The 25,192-nt window shown below is 31.1% G+C and overlaps 2 protein-coding genes across 4 annotated transcripts; both read right to left on the bottom strand.

Moving 5' to 3' along the window:
* Window positions 1-3,748: 3,748 nt before the first annotated feature.
* Window positions 3,749-5,884, bottom strand: LOC132267515 (bidirectional sugar transporter SWEET5-like). The gene is made up of 7 exons (XM_059768672.1): window positions 5,860-5,884; window positions 5,288-5,303; window positions 5,092-5,163; window positions 4,753-4,942; window positions 4,485-4,643; window positions 4,260-4,385; window positions 3,749-3,964 (listed from the first exon to the last, which is right to left on the bottom strand). The coding sequence occupies exons 1-7, from the start codon at window positions 5,882-5,884 to the stop codon at window positions 3,749-3,751; spliced, it is 804 nt and encodes a 267-aa protein (XP_059624655.1).
* Window positions 5,885-13,066: 7,182 nt separating this feature from the next.
* On the bottom strand, window positions 13,067-24,014 carry LOC132315686 (AUGMIN subunit 6-like). 3 transcript variants are annotated; one of them, XR_009483763.1, is made up of 14 exons: window positions 23,626-24,014; window positions 23,403-23,459; window positions 23,191-23,285; window positions 21,198-21,348; window positions 20,312-20,437; window positions 20,042-20,198; window positions 18,609-18,669; window positions 18,211-18,529; window positions 16,666-16,791; window positions 15,029-15,190; window positions 14,681-14,927; window positions 14,069-14,542; window positions 13,206-13,718; window positions 13,067-13,104 (listed from the first exon to the last, which is right to left on the bottom strand). XR_009483763.1 is itself a non-coding variant. In XM_059814032.1 (13 exons), exons 1-13 carry the CDS (start codon window positions 23,839-23,841, stop codon window positions 13,678-13,680), a joined length of 2,232 nt encoding a protein of 743 aa, XP_059670015.1. In that variant the 5' UTR covers window positions 23,842-24,014; the 3' UTR covers window positions 13,067-13,677. The 3 variants fall into 3 exon arrangements, 2 of the variants coding, with proteins under 2 accessions (XP_059670015.1, XP_059670016.1); XM_059814032.1 differs by having other exon boundaries at window positions 13,067-13,718; XM_059814033.1 differs by lacking the exons at window positions 23,191-23,285; window positions 23,403-23,459; window positions 23,626-24,014 and adding an exon at window positions 21,893-22,359 and having other exon boundaries at window positions 13,067-13,718.
* Between the last annotated feature and the right edge of the window lie 1,178 nt (window positions 24,015-25,192).

Here is a 25,192-nt window from a genome sequence, read left to right as displayed (position 1 = left end):
AATGAGTTCTTGCTTTATTGATATGGATGGCTCTCTCTAGTAAGTAGTTTTTCAAGACTATCAAAGGAGATTGAGCAAATGAGACTGGAACAATATGTTTCGGCATATGAGAGTCTCATATATGCCATGGTCTATACCAAACAGGACATCCGCTACATAGTAGGGATAGTCAGTAAAGATCAGTCCAATACTGGACTTAACAACTGGTCTATTGTGAAAAATATCATTAAGTACCTAAGGAGAATCAATGATATCATACTCATTTATGGATGTGATGATATGGTCCTAGTCAGGTATGCTAGTTCTGATTTTCAATCAGAAGTAGATACTATGAGGTTCATGACTTAGTGTATGTTCACTTAATGGAAGGGAAATCAGTTGGTAGATTGTCAAGCAGATTTCAACTGTTGACTCAAACCTGCAGGTGGAATATATTGTAGCCTTAAAGGTGGCAATATAAGCCTATTGGTTTGATCTCACTAATTTAGAGGTTGTGGAGCATACTAGCCTGCCTATCGAGCTATATTGCGACAATAGTACAGAAGTAGTCCAAACCAATGACTCAAGGTTCCATAGATGAACAAAATACACTGATAGGAAGTATCATGTTCTACATGATATTATCCGGCAAGAAAATGTACTTGTAGCTAGAACATTGCATTGGAATACAACTTTGTTGATCCATTATCAAAGGTGTCATTGATCAATAATTTTGATCATCATCTGGATAACATTGGAGTTAGGTGCAATTTGAATTGGCTATGAGGGCAAGTGGGAGCTGTTGGGATTTATATGCCCTGGCATAGCAAATTCCTGTTTGGATTAATTGACATATGTTCCTGACGTTTCTGAAATATTTATGTTTTATACAATTGGTGAATTAAATGTATTATATTTCGATTCACTATGAAATTGATAGTGTCCATGTAATTACAAGAAATATTTATATATATGTACGTGATGGCAATCAATGCATGATATATAAATAGTAATTATAAATTGTTCATAGTCGGTAATTATGGATGGACTCATAATTAATTAAGACTTGAACTGGATCCGCGTTAGGTTGAGATATATTGCGAGAGCCGTCGTATGCAATTGCTCCCTATCACCGTCATAGCATTTGACTCTTAAGCATGAGAAAATTATAGACTCTTTTATTAATTAATAATTACTTTGATTTGTTCGGCGGATTCTTCGGAATCCTTAGACCGACACTTTGGATAATTATGTAATTAATAGTTAGAGGGTTATATTTTCAATATTTGCATCATTGCTACTTGTATTTATTTTGTATTGATTATTGTTGATCACAAAGTAAATTCGAAGGCCTTCGTATGTTTTTAGACAAAATGATTTATTATATATTTATTTATTAAATTATTATTTTTGTCGAACAAATGTTTTATTGTGATCAAGCCAGAAATAATCAAAGGTACCAAAATAAATATATTAATTAAGTAGTCGGATTGATGGCATTATTTATCCGATAACTAATTATGCATAGAGGGGTCAAAGTGTAACATTGACTTAGAGGTTATTTATTATTTAATTGGAGTTCAATTAATTTCTTTTAGTGGAGTAGAAATTAATTTATGAATTAATTTAATTGGGTCCATGGACCGGGCCAATCATTAATTCATTGTAACCAATAAAATAATAGGCCCAATGGATTCTCACTCATAGCCCAACTTGATATTGGAATCATATTAGATTTGAGACATGTGAATTAGAGATTGAGAAGGATTAGTTGTTTCCTTTTCTTTACCTTTATGTTGCCTATAAATATACATGGTCTATGTATATTTTAGGGGTGATTTTTAATGAGAAGGAAAAAGGAATTTATTTTCTCTCTCTAGAAAATTAGGGTTTATGTTCTCATCTAATGGAGGCTCCCACAAGCCTAGTTTTCCAAGGTCATTCATGGAGGCTTATGAGTGATTCCTAAAGGCAAAACAATTACCAAGAAGATGGAGATCCATGGAAAAGATGTCTAGCAAAAGGGATCTACAATAAGTTAGAACATTCACTTTAGAGGAGAGATCTGAGGTTTACTCAAACCTTGATGTAAGTATTCAATCTTTTAGTTGAATGATACATCATATTTTATTTTTACATAAAACTTGTCTCTATGTGATGAATCAAGATCTATGAATTTAAATCCCTCGAAAAGTTTTTAAAATTTGCACGTTTCCCAACATATATACCATTGGATTGGTGAAAAAAACTAAATAAAAAATAAAACTAAAAATTAAAAAGAGAGAACAAACAAACACAAGAGACCTAACATGAAAAATATTAATCATATTCACAAGTTGCCTTTGAAAATAAGTCCACATAAAAAGTTTACATGAATTTTTTTTTTTAAGTTGCGTAGCGCTTTAAATCTGAGATTGAAATAAATTTAATTTCTCTCCTGATTCTAAATTTAAACCACCGATTCAATGTTCAAAAATATTACATTAAGTAAATAAAGAGTAGAATCATTTCCGTGGCACCTAGCACTATTGCATATCATCATAGCTCGATGTATTCTACTCGATTATTTGAGATACGCAGGGTAAGAGTTCAATAATTCAATCTATAATTAAGAGTACTTTGCTCTAGATTTTTATTCAGTTTTATATGAATTCTCTCTTTTCTCTCATTTCTGTCCCGCCTAAATTATATAAACAATTTAAAGAGGTGTTATGTTAAAAACTATATGACATGATTATCAAGCATCAAAGTCACATAAATTTGCATCTCTTTTTGTTAGTCTTCAAGTTACCAACATCATTCTCATCATTACTTTCAACAGCTTAATATTCCACTATTTCCGGATTGGTGACAAACGTGTGTGATATATGTGTATGTATAAGAGCATATGAAACAACATGCCCGTTGAGACTTCATGTCCTAACCTGATATAAGGCCATCAAAAAGCTAATACAGCTTGATCCCAACACTTTAATTTGCATAAGAACATAAAAAAGCCTTCAACTTCATGTTGAGACTTAATATCCTGTGATGGCCACAAAACCTGAATTCATAGGCAATACATGTTTGATCTAGATATTTGACACAACAACGTGTCTAAAAAAGTTCTAAAAAAAAAAAAATCAAGTCAGAAATAGCAATGCTCAAATTCTTCATACTTTGAACAAACACTTGATCTTCTTCCTGTGCTCAAGTACTGAGAAAAATAAAAAAAAAATAAAAGATCATTAAAAAAACGTGAGTGGACTTGGATGGTTTGGACAGTGCAAAAAAATTATAGGAAAAATTACATATAAATGGAGTCAAAGTTCCATATTTACTTAAAGGCTGAGTCAAAGTTCCATATTTCTCTAAAATGGATTGCTGAGGTGGCACATGGTTTTTTACTGTTTAAAAATTGTGGTGCCTAAAATACCCTTTCACGAAGGTACTACTTTTTCTTCGAAGGTACTACTTTTTTGAACTGAAGGTACTACTTTTTGGCGTCCAGGTACCATGTTTTTTAAACACCCGCGAAGGTACTACTTTTTCTCCGAAGGTACTACTTTTTTTAACTGAAGGTACTACTTTTTTGCACTGAAGGTACTACTTTTTTGTTAGGGAAGGGCATTTTAGGCACCACAATTTTCTAAACAGTAAAAAACCATGTGCCACCTCAGCAATCCATTTTAGAGAAATATGAAACTTTGACTCAGCCTCTAAGTAAATATGTAACTTTGACTCCATATATATGTAATTTTCCCAAAATTATAAATAGCTCACTAGCACCTCACACTTGGGCATCTCCAGTTTGAACTCCAGCTCCGGCTCTAGGTCCTTCTCCGGCTCCCGCTCCGGTTCCGGTTCCTGGTTCCGGCTGGGTAATAGATTGCATAGACAATGATCTGCCCAATGCCAGAAGCAATGCCAACAATGCTAGAAACCTGTAGGTAACAACAATACCACCAACAATTTTGAACTTTGTGGACAATATGGAACTTGGGGGCTGTTAGAATGCTCAAGGCAGCCTTAGACTCATGTATAATAGCTCCTAGTCTCAGCTATCTATCTGACCTCATAGCCTTATCTAGACTTGGACTCATACGCTATAGTACACTTGGTCACACCGCACTTCCAATATTACTCTTCTTGTTCATACACACATAAGCCTTGGGCTCCAAGTGATATATGTCTCTATATGTCTAGTCTTTCAACACAATTCAATTCATTAATTGTGATACAGTTTTCATATCTTTATCTACTAGTTTCAAAACTAATACTAAAGTTAATGCTAATCATACCAAGATAAACCAATCCCTCTTGGGGACCAGGGCAGAAAAAATCAGCCAGACTACTGCAGTTGCGCAGCCAATCACAGGGGGAAGAATAGGCATGCCTTCAACAATCTCATCTTTTATAACATTCATCTGTTAAAGAACAATAATAATAGGGAGCAATAAAAATGAAATTAAATAAATGGAAGAAAAAAAACTAATGAAAAAGAGCAACAAGAAAAGGAAGTATACCACTGTAATAATTGGGGAGCAGTACATAATAGATGAAAATATGCAACACACGACCCCAACAAATGTGATTCTATTCTCACGGTCAAGCGCGAGGAATGCTATCAGAGAAATGATTCCAGCGAAAGTGCCTTCAATTACCAAGCACAGAATAATCTTCCTCTAGAAAATTCATTCAAAAGCATAATGAGTTAGAAATCAACCATTCCATATATAATGTCAAAGATTAATAAACACGTATAAAAATAAAAAAAAATAAAAAATTACTCACCATAAGAATATGAGTACCAAATATCAGAAAAGGAACACTGTAGAGAAGAACTAAACAGAGCCCAACTGCATTGATTATAAGTACAAGATTATTGGGCTGTACTTCTCCAGAATTGAGCGCGGTGGCCAGATAAAAATGGGGATTGTACTGTTGTAAGTTTTTCTGGTTGACAATGGAGATAACAGTGACTCTGCAAATAACTGTTTTTTAGTAACAACAACATATGCAGCCACATATATATATATATATATATATATATATATATATATATATATGTATATGCCTGCATCTTATATGTGTATCATGTAGTATCTACTTTATATATAAAGTACATACTACATGATACACATATAAGAAACAGGGAGAGTAGATACATTGGAGAAAGAAAAAGCAGTCCAGAAGTGACATTCCCTGCAATATGAATAATTGTCAAAAGTCATTATAAGTATCCTCCCACACATCAATCACTACATACTTTCCAAAAAAAAAAATCAATCACTGTATCACGATTAATGGAAAAAGAGTTGAAAAGTACCAACTCAGAAGTATATCTGTTCAAAGAACAGATCTATCATACAGTAAAAACTGAATTCAACATGTGAGCATTCATCTTCTCACGGAGAGGAGAGAGAAAGGAAGTAATGAAAGAGCAGTGACTGCTTGTTCTATGGAGCTTGCTATGAACAGGATTCAATTAAACTTGAAAGGACGCAGTCAACAGTAAAGTATTAAATGAAATTTGAAAAGACGTACAAAACAGTAAATCGATTCATAAATATTTTTTTTTACAGGCACTATCATTATCACTTCATTATATATATATATATATATATATATTCACACACACATTTATAAATAGCATTAATAGACAACATCATTGAAATTACATCAAGATTTGGTAAAATTCATATCCAACTCATGAAAATTCGTTCAACAAACAGGATTCAGATTCAATGCTCAGGAAAGGCCGTTCAAATCAAATCTTCGGCAGCTCAAATCACAAAAGTTATAAACCTAATATGAACATTGATGATGCAGAAAAACTCAAACAACAATCACGATCAACTACATACAAATACACACATCAGAGAAGGATTAAAACAGTACCAACAATGGCGATCTCGTTTTTCATTGCTCAAAGAGAGAGAAGAGTGAGTATCTACTATTTTTTGGGGGAAATACAGTTTTGGTGAAGAAATGAGCTCGCGTGCGTTGCTTTTATACAAGTTGATTTGAGGTGTGAATTCCATTTTTTAACTTTAATTTGGTGTGAGTTTGAAATTTAATTTGGTATAGTGCGCCAATTTGGAAGTTCAGTGAGCACGTTGTTTCTGTTATTGTAAACGCGATACCGTTAGGAAGCCTCTGTGAATTAAATTTTTTTAATTTTTTTTTTTTTTTTTCGCGGCCTTTCATCGTTCCCAATAGATGCGATACCGTGTGTGAACAAAACGTGAGACCGACTATTGACAAAATCCATGAAGTCCGACCCGACTGCGTCCTAAATCCATGGATTCCGGCTGGATCATATGCTTGCCCTTTGGGCCAGGAAGAGGTTTGTGAAGCTCTTAAAAGCCCCCATTTCAGTAGCTGTAGTCGCCGAAACCAAAGAGAGGGTAGTGTAGCAACAGCTTGGAACGCTAGGAGGCGGCGAGGTTCCGGTTGGTCTCTTCTGGCCGCGGCGAGGTTAAGGTTGTTCTCTTCCGTCGACGGCGAGGTTCAAGTTTGATACAAGATGCGGGAAGTAAGACTAAATTACACGAATGTCCAATTTTTTTTTATGAGGTAGCGGACTTTATTGGGGTTATTTTTGTCTTGAACAAAGTTTGCTCTCAATCTTTTTGCCCTGTATATTTGTGTGTGAATATATATATCTATATTATTATTAAATTTGTAAAGTGTTTTATTGTTTCATATTTTTGTATTTTAATATTTATTTATTAATTAATATAAATTTTATAACATTTAAAATTACTTAATAAAATTAAAATTAATTCAAATTAACAAAATATAAAAAGAGTTTTATTCAAATTACAAAGTCCAACATTGATTTTAAGTAAAAAAGATTAATGAAAGCCTCTTATAAAACTATAGAGTTAAAGAAATAATAATTACACCTTCTCGGCCTTTTAACTAAGATCAAGTGTAATACTAAATATTTTTGGGTCGGCCTTTTGGCTAATTTTTCTTGGTCTTTTGGCTAAGATCAAGCGTAGTACTACTTTCTCGGCCTTTGTGCAAAGAGTTTCAGTATTTATTTATTAATTGATATAAATTCAAATTAACAAAATATAAAAAGAGTTTAATTCACAATAAAGAGCTCTCATTAATTATTATATCCTACGATATAAATTCTATAAAACTCAAAATTACCTAATAAAATTAAAATTCAATCTATAATCAATTGCGCTTAACCAAATGGTCCATAAATTAACTTATTTATCTATTTATTATTATAAATTTTTTAATAAAAGAAAATCTAATTAGACAAGAATTGTGAATATAAAAATATTTATTAATTGATATATAAAACAAAATAATTTTTCTAAAACTCTACCATATAAATTAGCCTTTATAATGAGTTTCTTAGTAAAATTAAATCTAATTAGACAAGGATATATTTAAAAGTAAATTTAATTAGACAAGAATAAAAGTAAATTTAATTAGACAAGAATTATTAAAATAAAAAATATTTATTAATTGAAAATTACCTAATAAAATCATGCAAAGTGTTTCAGTATTTATTTATTTATATAAAAAAATATTTATTAATTGATATAAAAATAATTTTTGTAAAAATAGTTTCTATAAGATTCTAAAAATTACCTAATAAAATCAATCACATTCTATATAAAACTCTAATTTTTAGTTCAATATAAAAAGAATATTTATTTTTTATGGATAATTATCACAATATAACCTAAATTATATTATATGTAATTATAATAAATTCAGTATTTAAGTACAAATATATTAATCCTATTAATCCAAGAAGTCTATAAATAGAGTCATGGAAGACAAAAGAAAGGGTACAGAAATTCAGAATTCTAGAAATTCAAAATTTCAGAGTAAAATATAGAAATTCTGCCAAAGAGTTTCAGTATTTATTTATTTATATAAAAAAATATTTATTAATTGATATAATACTATTATTAGATGTGCAAAGGGTTTCAGTATTTAAGTACAAATTACCTATTTATCTATTTATTATGAATTTTTTTAATAAAAGTAAATTTAATTAGACAACAATTATTAAAATAAAAAATATTTATTAATTAAAAATTACCTAATAAAATCGTGCAAAGTGTTTCTGTATTTCAGTATTCTTTTATTTATATAAAAAAATATTTATTAATTGATATAAAAATAGTTTTTGTAAAAATAATAATTTCTCATGCTTTAGTTTTGGAAAATGATTGTTGTAGTGAAAAACAATCAACCAAAATAAGAGACCAAATAGTTGGTAGTCATTTGAGGCATTTATGTAGGACTCATTTGGTGTCCCTCCCTAATGCATTAAATGGCTATCAAATTATTCGGTATGCTTATTGGAATGACTGTGAGTCTGTGACTCTAAAAATAGCGTGATTCTTTTGTTTTAGTTCTGAAATATAGATAATTCTTGCTGCTTCACAAAAGTCAAGTGAATAAAAAAATAAAAAATAAACTTTAAGGATTTAAAATAAAATTAATAAATAAAATCATTGAGGATTTAAAAAAAAAAAAAAAAAAACTTAGAGGATTTTAACAATGACTACTCATTATAAGATGACATAGAACCCTGCAATATTCATAATAACTTGAACTCATAATTCATGGTGTTTTATTATTCAACACGCTCTTAGGCATTGATTTGTTTTGCAAATTTAGATATTTGGTAACTTTGAACACCAATAGCAATTGAGTATTGCTTGATTTATTTATTTATTTTTTTGTAACAAATAATCAATCGCCACAGTTCACGAACTGGTAGTTCACAATAAGGTGGCCCTGGGGCATATCCTCTTCCATCTGTGTCTAGAAATCTAGAATTCCATAGTAAAATACGGAAACTCTGCCAAAGAGTTTCAATATTTCAGTATTTATTTATTTATATATAAAAATATTTATTAATTGATATAAAAAGAGCTTTTATCTATACTATTATTAGATGTGCAAAGAGTTTCAGTATTTAAGTATTTATTTATTTATATAAAAAATATATATTTAAAACACTAAAATCTACATAATAAAATTTAAATTAATCTATTTATCTATTTATTATTATGAATTTTTTAATAAAAGAAAATCTAATTAGACAATAATTACTAATATAAAAAATATTTATTAATTGATATGTAAAACAAAATTATTTTTCTAAAACTCAACCACAAAATTAGCTTTTATTATGAGTTTCTTAATAAAATTAAATCTAATTACACAAGGATATATTTAAAGAAAATAAAATAATTTCTATAAAATCCCATCACAAATTACCTATTTTATTTTTAATAAAACTCTATCACATTACACAAAGATATATTTAAAGAGTTTCTATAAAACTCTAACAAAAATTACTTATTTATCTATTTATTATGAGTTTTTTTAATAAAAAGAAATCTAATTAGACAAATATTATTAATATAAAAATTATTTTTTAATTGATATAAAAAGAGGTTTTAAAAGAGATATTATAAAACTCTAACACAAATTACTTATTTATCTATTTATTATGAGTTTTTTTTATTAAAAGTAAATCCAATTAGACAAGAATTATTAAACTTAAAAATATGTATTAATTAAAAATTACTTAATAAAATAATGCAACGTGTTTCAGTATTTCAGTATTTATTTATTTATATAAAAATAATATTTAATAATTGATATAAAAATAGTTTTTGTAAAAATAGTTTTTATAAAATTCTAAAAATTACTTAATAAAATCAATCACATTCTATATACAACTCTTATTTTTAGTTCAATATAAAAAGAATACTTATTTTTTATAAATAATTATCATAATATAACTGGCCCGGTCAAGTTATGATTATGTAATTATCAGAAAAAGACACATGTCATCATCCTACTAATCTACGAAGCCTATAAATAGAGGCATGAAGGAAGGAGGAAGGGGTATAGAAATTGAAAATTCTAAAAATCCAGAATTTTAGAATAAAATACAAGAACTTTGCCAAAGAATTTCAGTATTTATTTATTTATATAAAAAAATATTTATTAATTGATATAAAAAGTGTTTTTATCTATACTATTATTAGATGTGCAAAGAGTTTCAGTATTTAAGTATTTATTTATTTATATATATAATATTTAAAAAACTAAAATCTAAATAATAAAATTTAAACTAACCTATTTATCTATTTATTATTATGAATTTTTTAATAAAAAAATCTAAATAGACAATAATTATTAATATAAAAAAATATTTATTAATTGATATATAAAACAAAATAATTTTTCTAAAACTCTACCACAAATTAGCTTTTATTATGAGTTTGTTAATAAAATTAAATCTAATTAGACAAGGATATATTTAAAGAAAACAAAATAATTTCCATAAAACTCAATCACAAATTACCTATTTTATTTTCAATATAACTCTATCACACTAGACAAAGAATATTTAAAGAGTTTATGTAAAACTCTAACACAAATTATCTATTTATTATGAGTTTTTTAATAAAAGGAAATCTAATTAGACAAGTATTGTTAATATTAAAAATTATTTATTAATTGATATAAAAAAAAAAACTCATAATAAATAGATAAATAGGTAATTTTAAGAGTTTTTATCTATACTATTATTAGATGTGCAAGGAGTTTCAGTATTTATTTATTTATATAAAAAATATATAAATACTAAAATCTACATAATAAAGAGTTTCTATAAAAGTCTAACACAAATTACCTATTTATCTATTTATTTTGAGTTTTTTAATAAAAGAAAATCTGATTAGACAAGTATTACTAATATAATAAATTATTTATTAATTGATATCAAAAGAGGTCCAAAAGAGTTTCTATAAAAAACTCTAACACAAATTACCAATTTATTACAATAAAAATATTTATTAATTGATATAAAAAGAATTTTTAAAAGAGTTTATATTAAACTCTAACACAAATTACCTATTTATTTATTTATTATAAGTTTTTTGATAAAATAAATTCTAATTAGACAAGAATTATTAATATAAAAAAAAAAATTAATTGATATAAAAAATAAAATAATTTTTCTAAAACTCTATTACAAACTACTTTTTATTATGAGTTTTTTTTTTTTTTTTTTTTATAATAAAAACTAATCTAATTTGACAAGAATTATTAAATTTTAAAAATATTTATTAATTGATATAAAAAAAGTTTTTAACAGAGTTTCTATTAAACTCTAATACAAATTAGTTATTTATTTATTTATTATAAGTTTTTTAATAAAAGAAAATCTAATTAGACTAGAAAAACTCTATCACAAATTACCTATTTTATTTTCAATAAAATTATAATACATTAGACAAAGATATATTTTAAGATTTTATATAAAAACTCTAACACAAATTACTTATTTATTTATTTATTGAAATCTAATTAGACAAGAATTATTAATATAAAAAAATATTTATAAATTGATATAAAAAGCGTTTTTAAAAGAGTTTCTATAAAATTCTAACACATATTACCTATTTATCTATTTATTATGAGTTTTTTTAATAAAAAAAATATAATTAAACAATAATATATTTAATGAAAATAAAATAATTTTTATAAAATCTACCACAAATTGACTGTTTTATTTTTTATAAAACTCTATCACATTATTTACAAAATATTCAACACGTGCATCGTACATGCCTTTTCCTAATATATATATATATATATTAACTTGAGCGCGGTAGACTTCATTACATTTGTGTAATAGTAGTAATAATATGATTGTGGTGTCATTTTAAAATTGACTCGAAGTTTGCGCACTTTTATTGTCAAATGTTGAAATTAGAACTTGACCCGTGATTCGTTTTTGGTTATAGATATATGTATTTTTACAAATAAATTGTCCAAGGCTAATTATTGTAGGTGTTTCTTTTATTTTTGGTTGAGAATTATTTTTATTATTATTTTAATAGCTCTTATTAGTTCGTGTAGATATTGTATTTTTGCATATAAACATTAAGAAGAAGGTTTACAAAAATCGTGACCCTTCGGGACAGCAAGGACGGTGAAAGGGCGCTAAATTTTGATTTTGGGACGCATACGGAAACCAAGAAGGTTCGCTATAAATCCATAAAGCAGAGAGAAAAAATGCAACAAATCCACCTTATTAAGAATGTCATTTGTCTGAATATAGTATTTCAGTCAACAAACACATTTATTTATTTATTATTATTATTATTTTTATTTTGAAATTAAAGCTTCGAACGTATTCCGATAGTGCTTCCAGCCGATAGACGAAATTAACAAAGGAGAAACGCTTCATACTTTAGTTGACACACAAGCACACGAAATGGCAACTAACAATTGATTGGAATGGGAATCAGAACCTGGACTAGTATCAGAAGCACACTAATTAGGCCCTTTTAAATAATGCTTTTGATTAGTGTTACAAGAAATATGTTTGGTAATGTTTGTTGTCATTTAAATAGTATCGAAGCACTTTTAAAATTAAGGTCAACATCGAAAGCATCAAAATGATGTTTTTGTTTACTTTCGCAATATAACAAAACACTGTTCATATCATTCAAATTTTTAAATTTATAACACTTTTTACCAAACATGCTTTCATATTTTTGTTTCTAAAAATTATAACAAATTTACTTTACCAGATAAGTTTTGAAATAGTGTTGAACACACTTTAAAGCAAAAATATTGTTTTTATTTCAGATCAAAGTAGAAGCACAAAACAATTGTAGTTGCCAAACAACTTTGATAAAATGATTATTGTGTAGCGCATGAAGGACAAAATAAATTAGATATTGCTTCCTTGGCATTCGAACTGTCTGTACGGTTCCAAGAATTGAGAGATAAAAAAATAAAAAAATAAAAAAAAAAGAGTAAAACTCTAACAACAGACACCAATGTCAATTATTGAATGAGATGGAATATAAATACTAAAAGCCTAAAACAATTGAAAACATGAAATGTACAACAGTTCGGAATTGAATTGCCAATTGTAAGGTTCCTTCTGCAACTCCTCAAACAGGACCCAAAAAATGGGTACCATTTACAAAACCAATTTTGTAATTTTCTTTTCCTCTTCTAGGTCACATAGAATTGTTAAAATTTCAAAGACAGCCGTATCAAAAAAATTATATAATAGAAAATCTCAATAACCAAGATTATCAGTCTCCCTTTTCATATTAACTGCAATAGACATGATAAAAAAACACATGTGATACATCAATCAAATACATTTTAATTAGTCAATCAACGATGAATTTTGGCAGTTAAATAACAGAGCTTACTTCAACGATTGAAGCTCATTGCCTGCCAGTAATAAATTGGAAGTGAAAGATCTGCAAGCACTTTTACTTCCTCCTGTTTCTTTCTCATTCATGGAAGAAAATACCGGGAATGTATCTGAGCAGACCAGGCATGGTATCAAGGGGAAGTGGCTTGTCACCTCTAAGACCCAGGATGGAGTTTTCATATGGCGACTGCTTCATTTTCAGGGCATCTTTCAAGCATGTATAGCAACGTGCCATACATTCATTCTACCATCCACGCAAGAAAGTTCGATCCCAAACGTGCGGTAGAGAAAATTGCGAAAGTATACAAGGCAGGGAGAAGGAATATGGGAACTGTACGAGCACCAGGCCGTGCAAAACAATAACTTGGCATAAGTAAATCCCAGTTGAAGAATGAAAACAGAATTGTTACAGCCACTGAATCATCATCTCCTGGAGAACACGAGCTAAAATAGCCAAGACTATGATTTCAATGGTCCATCAAGGCAGTTTCAGTTTCCGACAATGGTGCTGCAAGAAAATGAAACGGAATTAAAAAAAAAAAATGCAATTAAAAAAAAAAAAAGTTAGCTGATGGTACCTTTCAGCCAACTGTGTATCAATCAAAGTAGGACAAAAAGAAGCATTCTATCACCCCGCACCCCGGTGGGGGGGAACACAAACAAAATACTAAGTGCATTCTCTCTTTCTCTCTCTCTCTCTTTCTCTTGGATCCTCTTTTTCTTTTTCTTTTTCTTTCACTGGGGAGAATGGCAACTCACTAGAGTAAAGATGTAATGGGTACTTGATTCACTGCGATTAAAAATCTGTAATAGTGCATGTACACCACAGGAAAATAGATTGTGAAAACGCGAACATACCAAGCAAGTCCTCGTAAGAATCTGCCAAGAGTGAAGTATCCGTCAGCAAGGGAGGTGAGAAAACTTGATCCCGAGCTTCCTCCGTGTCATAAAATGAACTGTGTGCATCAGAAACTGCACTATCTGAACCAAAAGCTGAGAGAGAACCATTTACTTGATCATAGTCATGACGTGAACCCAAATCATTTAAGACGTTTGATACTTCATCATACTTGCTCCCAACATGACCACCTGCAGCACGATTGTCAGGCAAGGAAGGGTCCACTCGAGAAACGAACAACCGTTTACTCCTTGCTGCCAGTTTCTTTTCTGGCCCAAGACGAGAAAACCCATTTGCAGAAAGTGGAACAAAGAAGTGATCAGAGCTGTCATCAGAGTGACTGTCTTCAGATGATTCCAAGTTGCAGGATTGCATTGACAGAGCCGCTTCTCTAACAGATCTCTTTAAGTTCTGGACATAAGAATTGTCATTTTCTGTGGAAGCATTGAAAAACAAAATAAAAAATTAGAACTCCTAGAATACTCCCCCAGACTGAAACACAAAACAACTTAAACAAGCCCATGGGTTGCACATTCAGAAAGCCAAAATGGACGAAGTAGAATACTGCACACCTTGTGGATTATCCATGTGGTTGTTTGACATGGGCTGGTCCAGCGACTCTCTCTCTAACATATTTTCTATTTGGTTGGCCTGAGTTAACATGTGTCGCTTTTGCATGCTCCCACCTTTCCCAGAAGAATTTGGTGTCAAACTAAATAAAGGAGGGAGTTTTAAGGCAGGAGGACTGGCTGAAATTTTCTCAAGCTGAACATTAGACATTCTCGAAGTTACATCTGCAACCTCATCAGTGCTACTTTCCTGTACAATTCAAGATCATTAAGTTCAGTAGATAAAATTAAGGCTGGACAAATCATAGGAGTAATATTTTCAACAAAGTATGTAATTCACATTATAATTACCAAAGTCCTCCCACTGCTCTGTGCTTGGATAGGTGAGATCAATCTGCCATCATGATTGTTAATTGGAGGAAGATTGGACGAAAAGCTGTTTGCTTCCTCTGTAAGCTCCGATATTGAATTTTGTATTGCTGGTGCAACTTCTTTCAGTTGATTGATGAGAACCTGCATATAACAATGTCCGTATGAGGAAAATCTTCAACATAGGAAAAGTAACTTGGCAACTAATCCAGTTCTGCAGCACCCCAAAAAAATGCTATTTTGCCAACGATAAGGTAGTTAATTAACTCAAAAGAGAGAATGGGTTGGCACTTTGTCATTTCATTTAGCAAATAATGAGAAATTTGTAGAGGACATAAAAGGAAGGACTAGTCTGATCATTCACCAGAAAAGAGAGTTTAATTTGCATAAAGAGATTCGGAAAGTCTAGATGTTACCAAAGACCTGTATCCAGTGAATAATGCTGTGATTGGTAATCTCAACTCAACAAAAGGTAGTTCCAAAAGTTCAAGCCCAACTACATAAATCCTGATTCACCATTCTGCTTATCTACATTATGGATATAACATATGAACGAGTAAGAATCAAAATTATTTTATTACAACCTGAAATCACATTCAGTATAGCCCCCCTATAATCTTTGCAGCACTATCAACATTAACCATATTGCTCCACTTACTCATTCTGTCATTACTCTCTGTTACATCTAACCCATCTTAGAAGACTTGGTCGCAAAATGAAAAACTACCTCTAACTCGACACAAGCGTTTATCTGCAAATCCATTGTTCATGGTTTTTTCAAATATCCATCTCAACATCCTCATCTTAACTAAAATCCTCATTAACAAATAAATTTATTAGTAGCACAAAGTTTGATAACATTAAGAATGATGGCAAAAGGAGCTATCTTATTTTTCAAAAAGCATCTGTCAATTACAATACACTGTAGTACCACTTCCCCAATACACTTGACTCACTACTAGTTTTGTGGGCCCCACCAAATTTCAATTACCCTCCTAATGGCCAATCAGCTAAGATTAACTAACTGGGTACCTCTAGCCCATCAATTTCCACTATTCCCTCATTTCTACCTTGAAAATAAAGTAAGTACATTCAATATTCTCTTACTCCCAATTATGCCAAAACTCAACCATTTCAATAGTAATATATGCTTGGTTAAGTGCATTCAAAATCTCTTTGGATCCAAAAATAGGTTTTGTCCAAATTCCTTTGTAAAGGTATTTAGCACAATCAGAGACTGGAATTTGACTTCTTAACATCCCCCACTCATTGTGAGCAACTTATAAAATTTATTCAAAATTACTTCGGATGGAGCGCACAACTAATACAAATCATGCAGTTTCTCGTTCCATTTCAGAGTAGCAGTTGATTTAAAAAGTTCATGATTTGTATAGTACACGACATAGGATGCATCTACCTCAAAATATTTAGAGATTCTTAAATATGAATATCATAAACAATGACTCATTCCACTTGCCAAAAAACAAAAAACTAAAAGAATGTAGGCAAATGCCCAAGATTGTATCAAGTGTTAATCCAACATAAAAAAGAAACAGAAAATTAATAATGTCAGAAGCTAAGCCTTTTGAACTAGAAAATCAGAGGCATCATTCATTTACCTGTATGCTAGCTAGGTGTTGCTGATGTTCGGCAAGAGTGGCTTCTAATGACTCAGCATGGCCACTTGTACCACCTTCCTGTGCACTTCGTAGAAGGTCTGGACCCTCTCCATCATTGGCTTTTGCCTACAACACAATTGTTGCAAAAATAACATGTTACTGCCAGGGAGATGATAAACACATTGTTATATCCCAGAGAAGAATACGGAGAGAAATAAACAACAGAATAATTGGAAAATCATAAGAGATCTCAATTTTACTGTCATACAGTTTTTTTTTTTTGCCACCTGATTGTTAGATAGTTCTAGAGTATTACAAGAGTTTCAGTTAAGAGATATATAAGGTGTTAGGTTTATAGACAGATTTGTGATATTATTCAGGAAAAAAAAAGATTTGTGATATTGTGAATAACATATGATGGCTCTTTACAAGAAACCCATAATAGTAAGACAACCTAACTGTGATGTTGTGGCCCAAATTTGGTGCCGGGTCACGTTGTGACCTGTTGTTGGTTCGGGGCAGCACCCCCGAGGAAAAGTTTTGACCGGTTTTTTGCTTTCAGGTCATGGACCCTATTTAGTACTCTCATGTAGCCAGATATATAAGGGAGTTTAGGGTTTGGAGTGGCACATTGAGAGACACTGAAAATCACAGAGAAGAAAGTGAGAGCGAGAGCTAGGGTCTTATAATCTCCAGATTTTTGCATAGTGAATTCTTTCGCCGGATCTTCACCGTGGACGTAGGCTTTGCCGAACCACGTAAATCTTTATGTTCTCTGTGTGTGGCATGTTTATTTTCTGTCATGTTTTGTGATTGCTTCTTTGTTCGCTGCGTTTGTTGTAACACTAACTTATAAGTTTTCATTTGGAATAAAAACTACCAATGGTGCTCACTGCTCTTTAACAATTCATAAAAAATAAAAAGAAAAAAGAAAAAAAAAATGCTTCACTGGAAAATCAAGGTCAGTTGAAAGGACAAAAACAAGAAGATTGTTCAATAGAAAATTTTAACCCATCTGGCTGGGATTAGGAGCTTTTTCTTGATACAATTAAGTGACAGTACACATTAGGATATCACAATAACAACAAGTGCTCTCTTACGACAACTATTTACATTCTGCACAATTGCCATCTAATTTGTAAGCAATGAGATTATTGGTAAGTAATATTCAGTTTCAACGGAAAACAATCAAGCTGAATATAAATGACAACCTAGGTCTAGAATAATCAGATAATAAGAAAAGAAACTACTCCAATACTGTTCAAAATCCAACATTGGGATTACACCAGTGCACAAACAACTAGTAATTGTCACTAAGTTGTCTAAATTTTTTTTTTCTTTCCCCGATAATTGCTAAGCTGTCTACATTACATTCTAAGAAATTCAAAAAATTGTCAAATTTTTTAAAAGCCACAGAATTGAGCAATATTGAGTTTTCCTGATAGGAGGCCATGTATAACAAAAAAGAGGCAGCAATGCATCAAGAATGAATTGTCCTACAAAAGCAATTGACAAATAACCTAGTTCCATAGAAGAAAAGATTACCAGATGAAGTGAATGTTTATGAATACGTTGCAATGCATGTGTCCAACGCCTGAGGATTTCTGCTATATCAACAGTGGGGTGAACTCTTCCACTTCTATAATCCACTCGGGTGATTTCATCATTGACTTGTAGAGAAGAAAACTCTAAATAATTCTTATTCTTTTCTCTATTTACATTAACAAATGATCCATCGATCTGTCCTTTGTCATCTAAATGCACTGAAGCTAGATTGCCAGATTGGACAGGTAATATATCTGTATAACGGGACTGAGAACTTTGATCCATAGCTGCAAGCAAAGATGATCCAGAGATGCGGTACCTGAATAAGTAATATTCTACACGTCAACAAGCATCTGGTTAAAAGCCATCTGCAAAAACCCAGAATGACAGGAAGTTACCTATGCTCCCGATGAGCTATCAGGTCCTCAATAGGCCCTGAAGCAAGAACTTCATGCTGACCTGCACATAATAGTATATCAAGATGAACAGAGTACCATGGAAATAAGAGAAGTTAGCATCAAATTGATGGAACATTATCACAATGATAATTCATCCTAGTAGTAAACTAACAATTACGTTTAGCAAAGGAAAACATACTTCCGTTCTTGGATTACAGGCAATACACAGGTAGAATACGAATGCTAGACTAATATGAGAAAAGTTTACAGACGGGAAGGAGAAGAAGCATCCTGATTTGGAAACAACTATCCCAAGGCAAGTAAGTGAAGCATGAAGAGACACACTCACTCAACAAAAATAAATAAATAAATAAACAAAAGTAATAATTACAAAACCTTGACAGTCGTAAAAGATAATTCACAGAGCAGGTATAGGTACAGAAAGTGAAAATGTCTTATGTACTGAGGTTTACTTGTCTTCTGGTCCACAGCAATTCTTGCACTATCATATCAAATTATTAGATATAAAAATTAATAAAAATATACTCAGCATGAGAAAAATATTCTCTGATTCTTTTTTTTTTTTTTTTTTCATAAATCAAGTACACCAAGTTCCCAAAGGCAGTATGGAAATATAGAGAGAGAGGCAGGCAAGGAGGGAAGCAATGATACAATTGTCCTTTGGCATTAATAACAGATCAGATTCTGCAGGGTGATACGGGATCACAAAGTCTTAGAACAATAATTACTCAATAAAATATAGGTAGACCCATAAGTTAATGGAGTCTCTTCCTGCTTTCATTTTTTTTCTCTTCCTCTATACGAATCTCTTCACTCCACAAGCTACATTTTAAAATAAAATCGACTACCTATAAGGCTGTAACTTATTTCCACGTGTACTACACATTAAAATAGACACAGGCAAACAACTCGGGCATGAACAAACAAAACAAGCCCAATCTTCTCTAGCCTAAAAGGACAGCTACGCATGTTTACTTTTATTATTTTTATTTTACCCACAATTGATCGTAATATGCAACTTCATTTCAAAAACATAAATAAATAAATAAAAAGAAAAGCTGAAAGATAGATCAGAAGTTCTTTCAGTGCACATGTGATCCATTTGTAACAAAGTTCTTAAAGAAAGCAAATGAGCAAAGACACTAATAATCTGCCTCCGCCATTGTAAATATGAGAGGATTATTAAGCATGAAAAGGGTTTACATGGTGTGTTTCGAATATTAGAGGAAAAAGAAATCCTATTGCTGAAGGCATACAATTTTAGGGCTGGAAAATTCATCATTCCAAACTTGCTGAAACTTTATACGTGATACTGATGGACTGGTTTATGAAAGTAAATTCCTTATCTTATAAAATTAAGGTCACAAAATATAATAAAATTCTGTAAAGAACAATAAGATGTGTATACTTACTTCTACGAGCTAATAAAGAGTCCCACAAGCGAGTTGCTCGTTGAACTAAATGAGAATTCTGATTTGAGCTAGATACAAATTCATCCCACAGGTCCCCTTCCAACTTCACTTTGTTCCTCAAGTCGTGTAACTTTTCCAACTCTTGCTGCAAATAAGCCTGAGATCCAGGAATACCAAGAGTAAAGGATAAGGAAAACTAAAAGCCCCTCCAAAGAAGATATCCAATCAATGTAAGGCCCTCAAAGTAATGTGATTAAGTGAACCTGCTACCTCTTCAGCACAAAGACCGCGAAACTCTGCAGTCATTTCATGAGCCAAACTTGACCAAATAGCCTGTCTATTGACTGCAGTCTCCGCATTTTTCAAAAACTTCCTCCGTTCAAGTGCTATTCTAGCCTGCTTACCATTGGAGATTTAAGTCAGAAGCACTGAAAGTTGAGTAAAAATGGTTCAAAAATGATGCTAAATGGGAAGTTATGAACATATTTTCCATACATAAATGTATATAGCACTATGCAAGACAAAACAAAAATTATACAATTTTTTCCTCAAACACTTACTGAGCAGTATACTGTAAAGTGCAAACTTTCTTCTAGTTTCACGAACCAATTCATTCCAATTATGGCCCAAGGTAACCAAACCTCAACTTTGGATCAACATTAGCTTCCAAACAAATCGCAGTATATCAAAATAAGTCCCCAAAGCATTCACTACCTATGTAGTTGACTAGTGAGTAAGAGACTTAAAGCCTATCCATGCAAACACATTGTGTTCTCTTCTAGGAGTAAAGTTCTTATGACACAGAGACAAGGCATGAAGGGAACTACTACAGTTAATTGTTGTCATCTCACTCAAACTTTTAAAATATGACATCAATTGCAAAAGGCAAAACAAATTGCTTGAAAATAGTTCTTCAATAGGTGAAAACTAATTGAAAGGGACACTTAAAGAACAGTCCCAATTTCACATTTATTTAGCACATGTTAAACACCTCCTATCCATGTCAATCACCAGCACTACATGAATTACCAATATTTCATCCAATTTCAGTTTCTGTAAAAGTCAAGGTGTCAGACAACTCAAATTCTTGACAAACAATGAAGCCAATGCCACGTCCTTGTAACATAGGTGAAAAGAGGTTAAATATCAGAATGACCTTTGTTACAGGAAGTAGTGTAGCAGCATGTGAGAAAGCTACATCTGTCAATGAAGCAGGCAGCGGGTTAGAAGCCACATCAGCTACAAACATTCGTCTATGAACTTCTCGCAAAGCATGCAAAGAAAGTTGCCACAACAGTTCAACAAATCTGCAGTTCACATATGAAGCTTATTATTGTCATCAAGTATGTCTGCAACAGCCATCACATAATGCATGCTGAGGGAGTTACTTTAAGTTGCGTCCAGAAGGATTTCGATGAAACCTACTTATCAATATATATGTGTGTGTGTGTGTGTGTGTGTGAACAAAATCTAACTATAAAAACACACAAAAATAAAACTGCAGCAATGTTTTGCGCGTGCATGACAGTGGCAGAATTAAGTTGCAAATGCAAATAACCAGGGATCAATTCTGCAAGCTTTTACTTGCAACAGAAATAAGAACAGTTTCAAAGACAAAATTTTCACAGGCCAATATATCCTAAAATACTCAACAGTCATTAGATAATTTGTGCCACTGTCTTGTGACTTCAAGTGTTTGTGAAAGAAAAGAAAATTAATAAACAATAAATAATATAAAAATGTCCTTTACTGAAGGACAGAAGTTCAGCTAATGTCTTAAACTGTCACTTTACAGGGTATCGATTCTATATACATTGTTAAATAAAGCAATTAAAGCATATATGAGCATACCTCTTCTGGTTGTTACTATGGTACATATTTAGCCAGTAGTTACTATGGTACTATGGAACAATCCTGTCTGCAACTATACCTAATTTGATAAATGCAATCTTTTTTAGTGAGAGAGAAAGAAAGAGAAGCTGAATCTTTAAGTCCAGAATACAAATGGATGAGACAAATGTATAAACCCGTAAATGTCTTGCAAACCACAATAAAGGTTGGTCATTTTACAGTTCAAACACGGGAAAAAATAACTAATAGAAATCACACCAGTAAACTGCCCTATTTCTTAGTCAAATGTAAGTTATGTAACTATCAAGTGATCCATAAGATACACTCTCTCACATATGTAATCTCTAAGGGATCTTAAATAGCCAACATGTCAGTCAGTCAAACATGGACCCCAAATACAATTATGGGCAGACCTAACAAGGCACAATCAACTTTCTTAAGAGCTAACACCAGGTATGTCAACATGTCAGTCAGTCAAACATGGACCCCAAATACAATTATGGGCAGACCTAACAAGGCACAATCAACTTTCTTAAGAGCTAACACCAGGTATGTCAACATGTCAGTCAGTCAAACATGGACCCCAAATACAATTATGGGCATACCTAACAAGGCATAATCAACTTTCCTAAGAGCTAACACCAGGTATGTCCACATGATGGCCTATCTCTGATGGTTGCTTCCTTGTTAATCCAAGCCATCCTAAATCAATTACAGGGACTTCAATCCAATAGTCTCTTACTCTCTTTTACCCTTTGGCAGATGTTTCTTCTGGTTTATTTCACTTCATTTCTTTTCATGGGAAGAATTTAAATATTCTCTCTCATCCTAATGGCTAATGGAGAATCCATAGCACAATGTAACAACAATAAAATGAATACATTTGACACATATTCTGCTTCCTTAAAGCGTTTGTCATGTTAACATAACTACACTCTGTAAGTAATCAAACGGCAAAAAATCACTTTCATTAATTTCTAGGTGAAGCACATCCAACTAAGAGGAGGGAAACCAACAATAGTTTGTTGAAACATCACATTCACTTCACTAGTAACATGTGGTCCACATTTCCCATTTAACACAGCCCAAAATTAATCAAGTCAACAATATAGCTCCCTGAAAAGAACCCTTAATGCTGATATACAAGTAACAAAATCTAATACAACTCAAAGAAACACGAACAGCTCATACTGATACTAGTTCAAAAAAATAGTTTTAAATTATTAAGAGGAAACAAAAGCACTCAGACTAGATCAGAACCAAATCAAGCATAAACAAAACCTATTTCACCATCCAACCTTGGTCCACAACATGTGGCAAGCGAAGAAACCCTTGAATTGCTCCTTGGTAGCGCCCCCTGTGATTCGAGCTCACTTATAATACCTTGAACCACCTAATTAAAAAAAAAAAAAAAAACGACATTACATCGAGCAACGAAAACAGTTTATTGATCAACAGACTAAATATCTACATACAATAATTTAATTTGATAAGAATAACGTTAAATTACCTTCCGAAAGTCACGTGATTGCGCAGAATCAAAAATTGGCCAAACCTTATCGAAATCCTGAAAATTCACTATGTTATAAAAAAAATAAAAATAAAAACACACACAACCGATCGGAATGTAATGAAAGTTAATCAAAATCAAAATATGTATAGACATTTACATCTACATATATATATATATATATATATATGTCTAGAGTGAACAAGAGGGAAAGAGAGAGTACTTTTGCGGATTGAATTGGCCCTCTTAGAGAAGATAAGATGAAGTACAGAAGCTGTTCGCCCAATTTAGGGTTTGAATGGCGGAAGAGTCCGACCCGAGGGGTACCGTTGTTGGCTCCTACACCGATGATCGACGGATCGAGCCCTAATAACAAACAGTTAGTGTACATTGCACTCTCGAGCTCAATCTCTCTCTCCTTCTCTCTGTCCATCGTCATCCCCGTCTATTCTCTCTGTCTAGATTTCCTATTTTGCTTCTCTTTCTATATATATATATATATCTATATTTTGCTTCCACTCTCGTCGTTCTCTGTGTTTCTGGTTGGTTTCTGATTTTAATTTGCTTCAAATGTTTTGTTTAACTTTTTAACAGAATTCTCTACAAAATAACTTAATTCCAAAAAGACGCTGAAATTTGAGGACAAATGGAAATTTTCAAAATTTACAAGGCCTTTCTTTTAAATTTTGGCTTTTCTAGAGAGGGACCAGCGGAGAGTTAAAAGTTAAAGTCACGCTTCAGAATTTGAAATATGAAGAGAGGGAGTGCCTATAACGTGCGCGGGCGAACTCGTAGCCTTATTATGGAGCATTAATTAATGAGTAGTGGTACATTGGTACATTGGTACATAGAATTAAAATTTAAAATTATATATATTAAATTTAGGTTCATTTGTTTAGGCATAAAATATTTGTTAAAAAATAAAAAAATATTTTTTTATTTCGTAGTGTTCAATTGTTGTAAAATGTTTATGAAAAAAAAAATTTGAATTTAACAAAAATAATATATTCATCAATTTTCGACAAGTTGTTTTATATGCCCATCGAATGGACTCACCCCAATCTCTAGTACTTTATGTAAACTTTTGTCAAATATCGATAAAATAAAAATAAATGAATATTTTACCTGAAAAATAAAAATATATTCTAAAAAAAATATTTTATATCGAAACAAATGGAGCTTTAACGTTAATTAAAAAATTGAGATTGTATATTGAATTTAACATGTCGATAATTAAAAAGACATAAAGGTCTCTTTTTTAATACATATTATATCTTATTGAGTTACACATTTGTGTTTTTTATTTTAACAAACTAAATAAATTGACAATTAAACAATTACACTTTTTTATTTCTCTATCTATAATTTGTTTTTCTCCATTAATATTTTTCATTATATATATAATATATATATATATATATATATATATATATATATATATATATATATATATTCTTTTCTTCACTCTCTGTATATATGTATATATTTGGATATCTCTTTAAAACTTAACCTTGATCATAAAATACCAAATCAAAATTTAATTATAAAAAACTTTAACTGAATTATGTAAATTAAGGTTCTTATTTACGAGAAAGAGATCGTTCATTCATTGTAAAAAAATTTAGCTTATAGTTTTAATTATTTGAAGATTTAATAGAAAAGGGTCTCCCAAACGAATATATATGGGCATAATTGAATTATTGAATTAAATTAGGGTTTGGATTATATAATAATAAGTATTACTATTTTTATTATTATATTAAAACACACAAATCAGCTAAATAAGCTGA

The sequence above is a fragment of the Cornus florida genome, unplaced genomic scaffold (assembly GCF_030987335.1).
Source record: "Cornus florida cultivar Cherokee Brave unplaced genomic scaffold, ASM3098733v1 CherokeeBrave_3.0.0_Hap2_Chr07, whole genome shotgun sequence".
Classification (NCBI taxonomy): domain Eukaryota; kingdom Viridiplantae; phylum Streptophyta; class Magnoliopsida; order Cornales; family Cornaceae; genus Cornus; species Cornus florida.
Note: the sequence above shows the minus strand (reverse complement) of the source record. Positions and strands in the feature narration are given on the sequence as shown.

Excerpts from the sequence above, each read along its gene's own strand:
- LOC132267515 (XM_059768672.1), bottom strand. The coding sequence starts at position 5,884 with ATGAAAAACGAGATCGCCATTGTTG. Across the intron at positions 4,644-4,752 it reads TTGGTACTCATATTCTTATG|AGGAAGATTATTCTGTGCTT; the intron begins GTGAGTAATTTT and ends TGAATTTTCTAG. Across the intron at positions 4,386-4,484 it reads GCTCCCCAATTATTACAGTG|ATGAATGTTATAAAAGATGA; the intron begins GTATACTTCCTT and ends GTTCTTTAACAG.
- LOC132315686 (XM_059814032.1), bottom strand. The coding sequence starts at position 23,841 with ATGACGATGGACAGAGAGAAGGAGAGAGAGATTGAGCTCGAGAGTGCA. Across the intron at positions 18,670-20,041 it reads CTCTTTATTAGCTCGTAGAA|GTCAGCATGAAGTTCTTGCT; the intron begins GTAAGTATACAC and ends TATTATGTGCAG. Across the intron at positions 14,543-14,680 it reads CCACATGGATAATCCACAAG|AAAATGACAATTCTTATGTC; the intron begins GTGTGCAGTATT and ends ATGCTTCCACAG.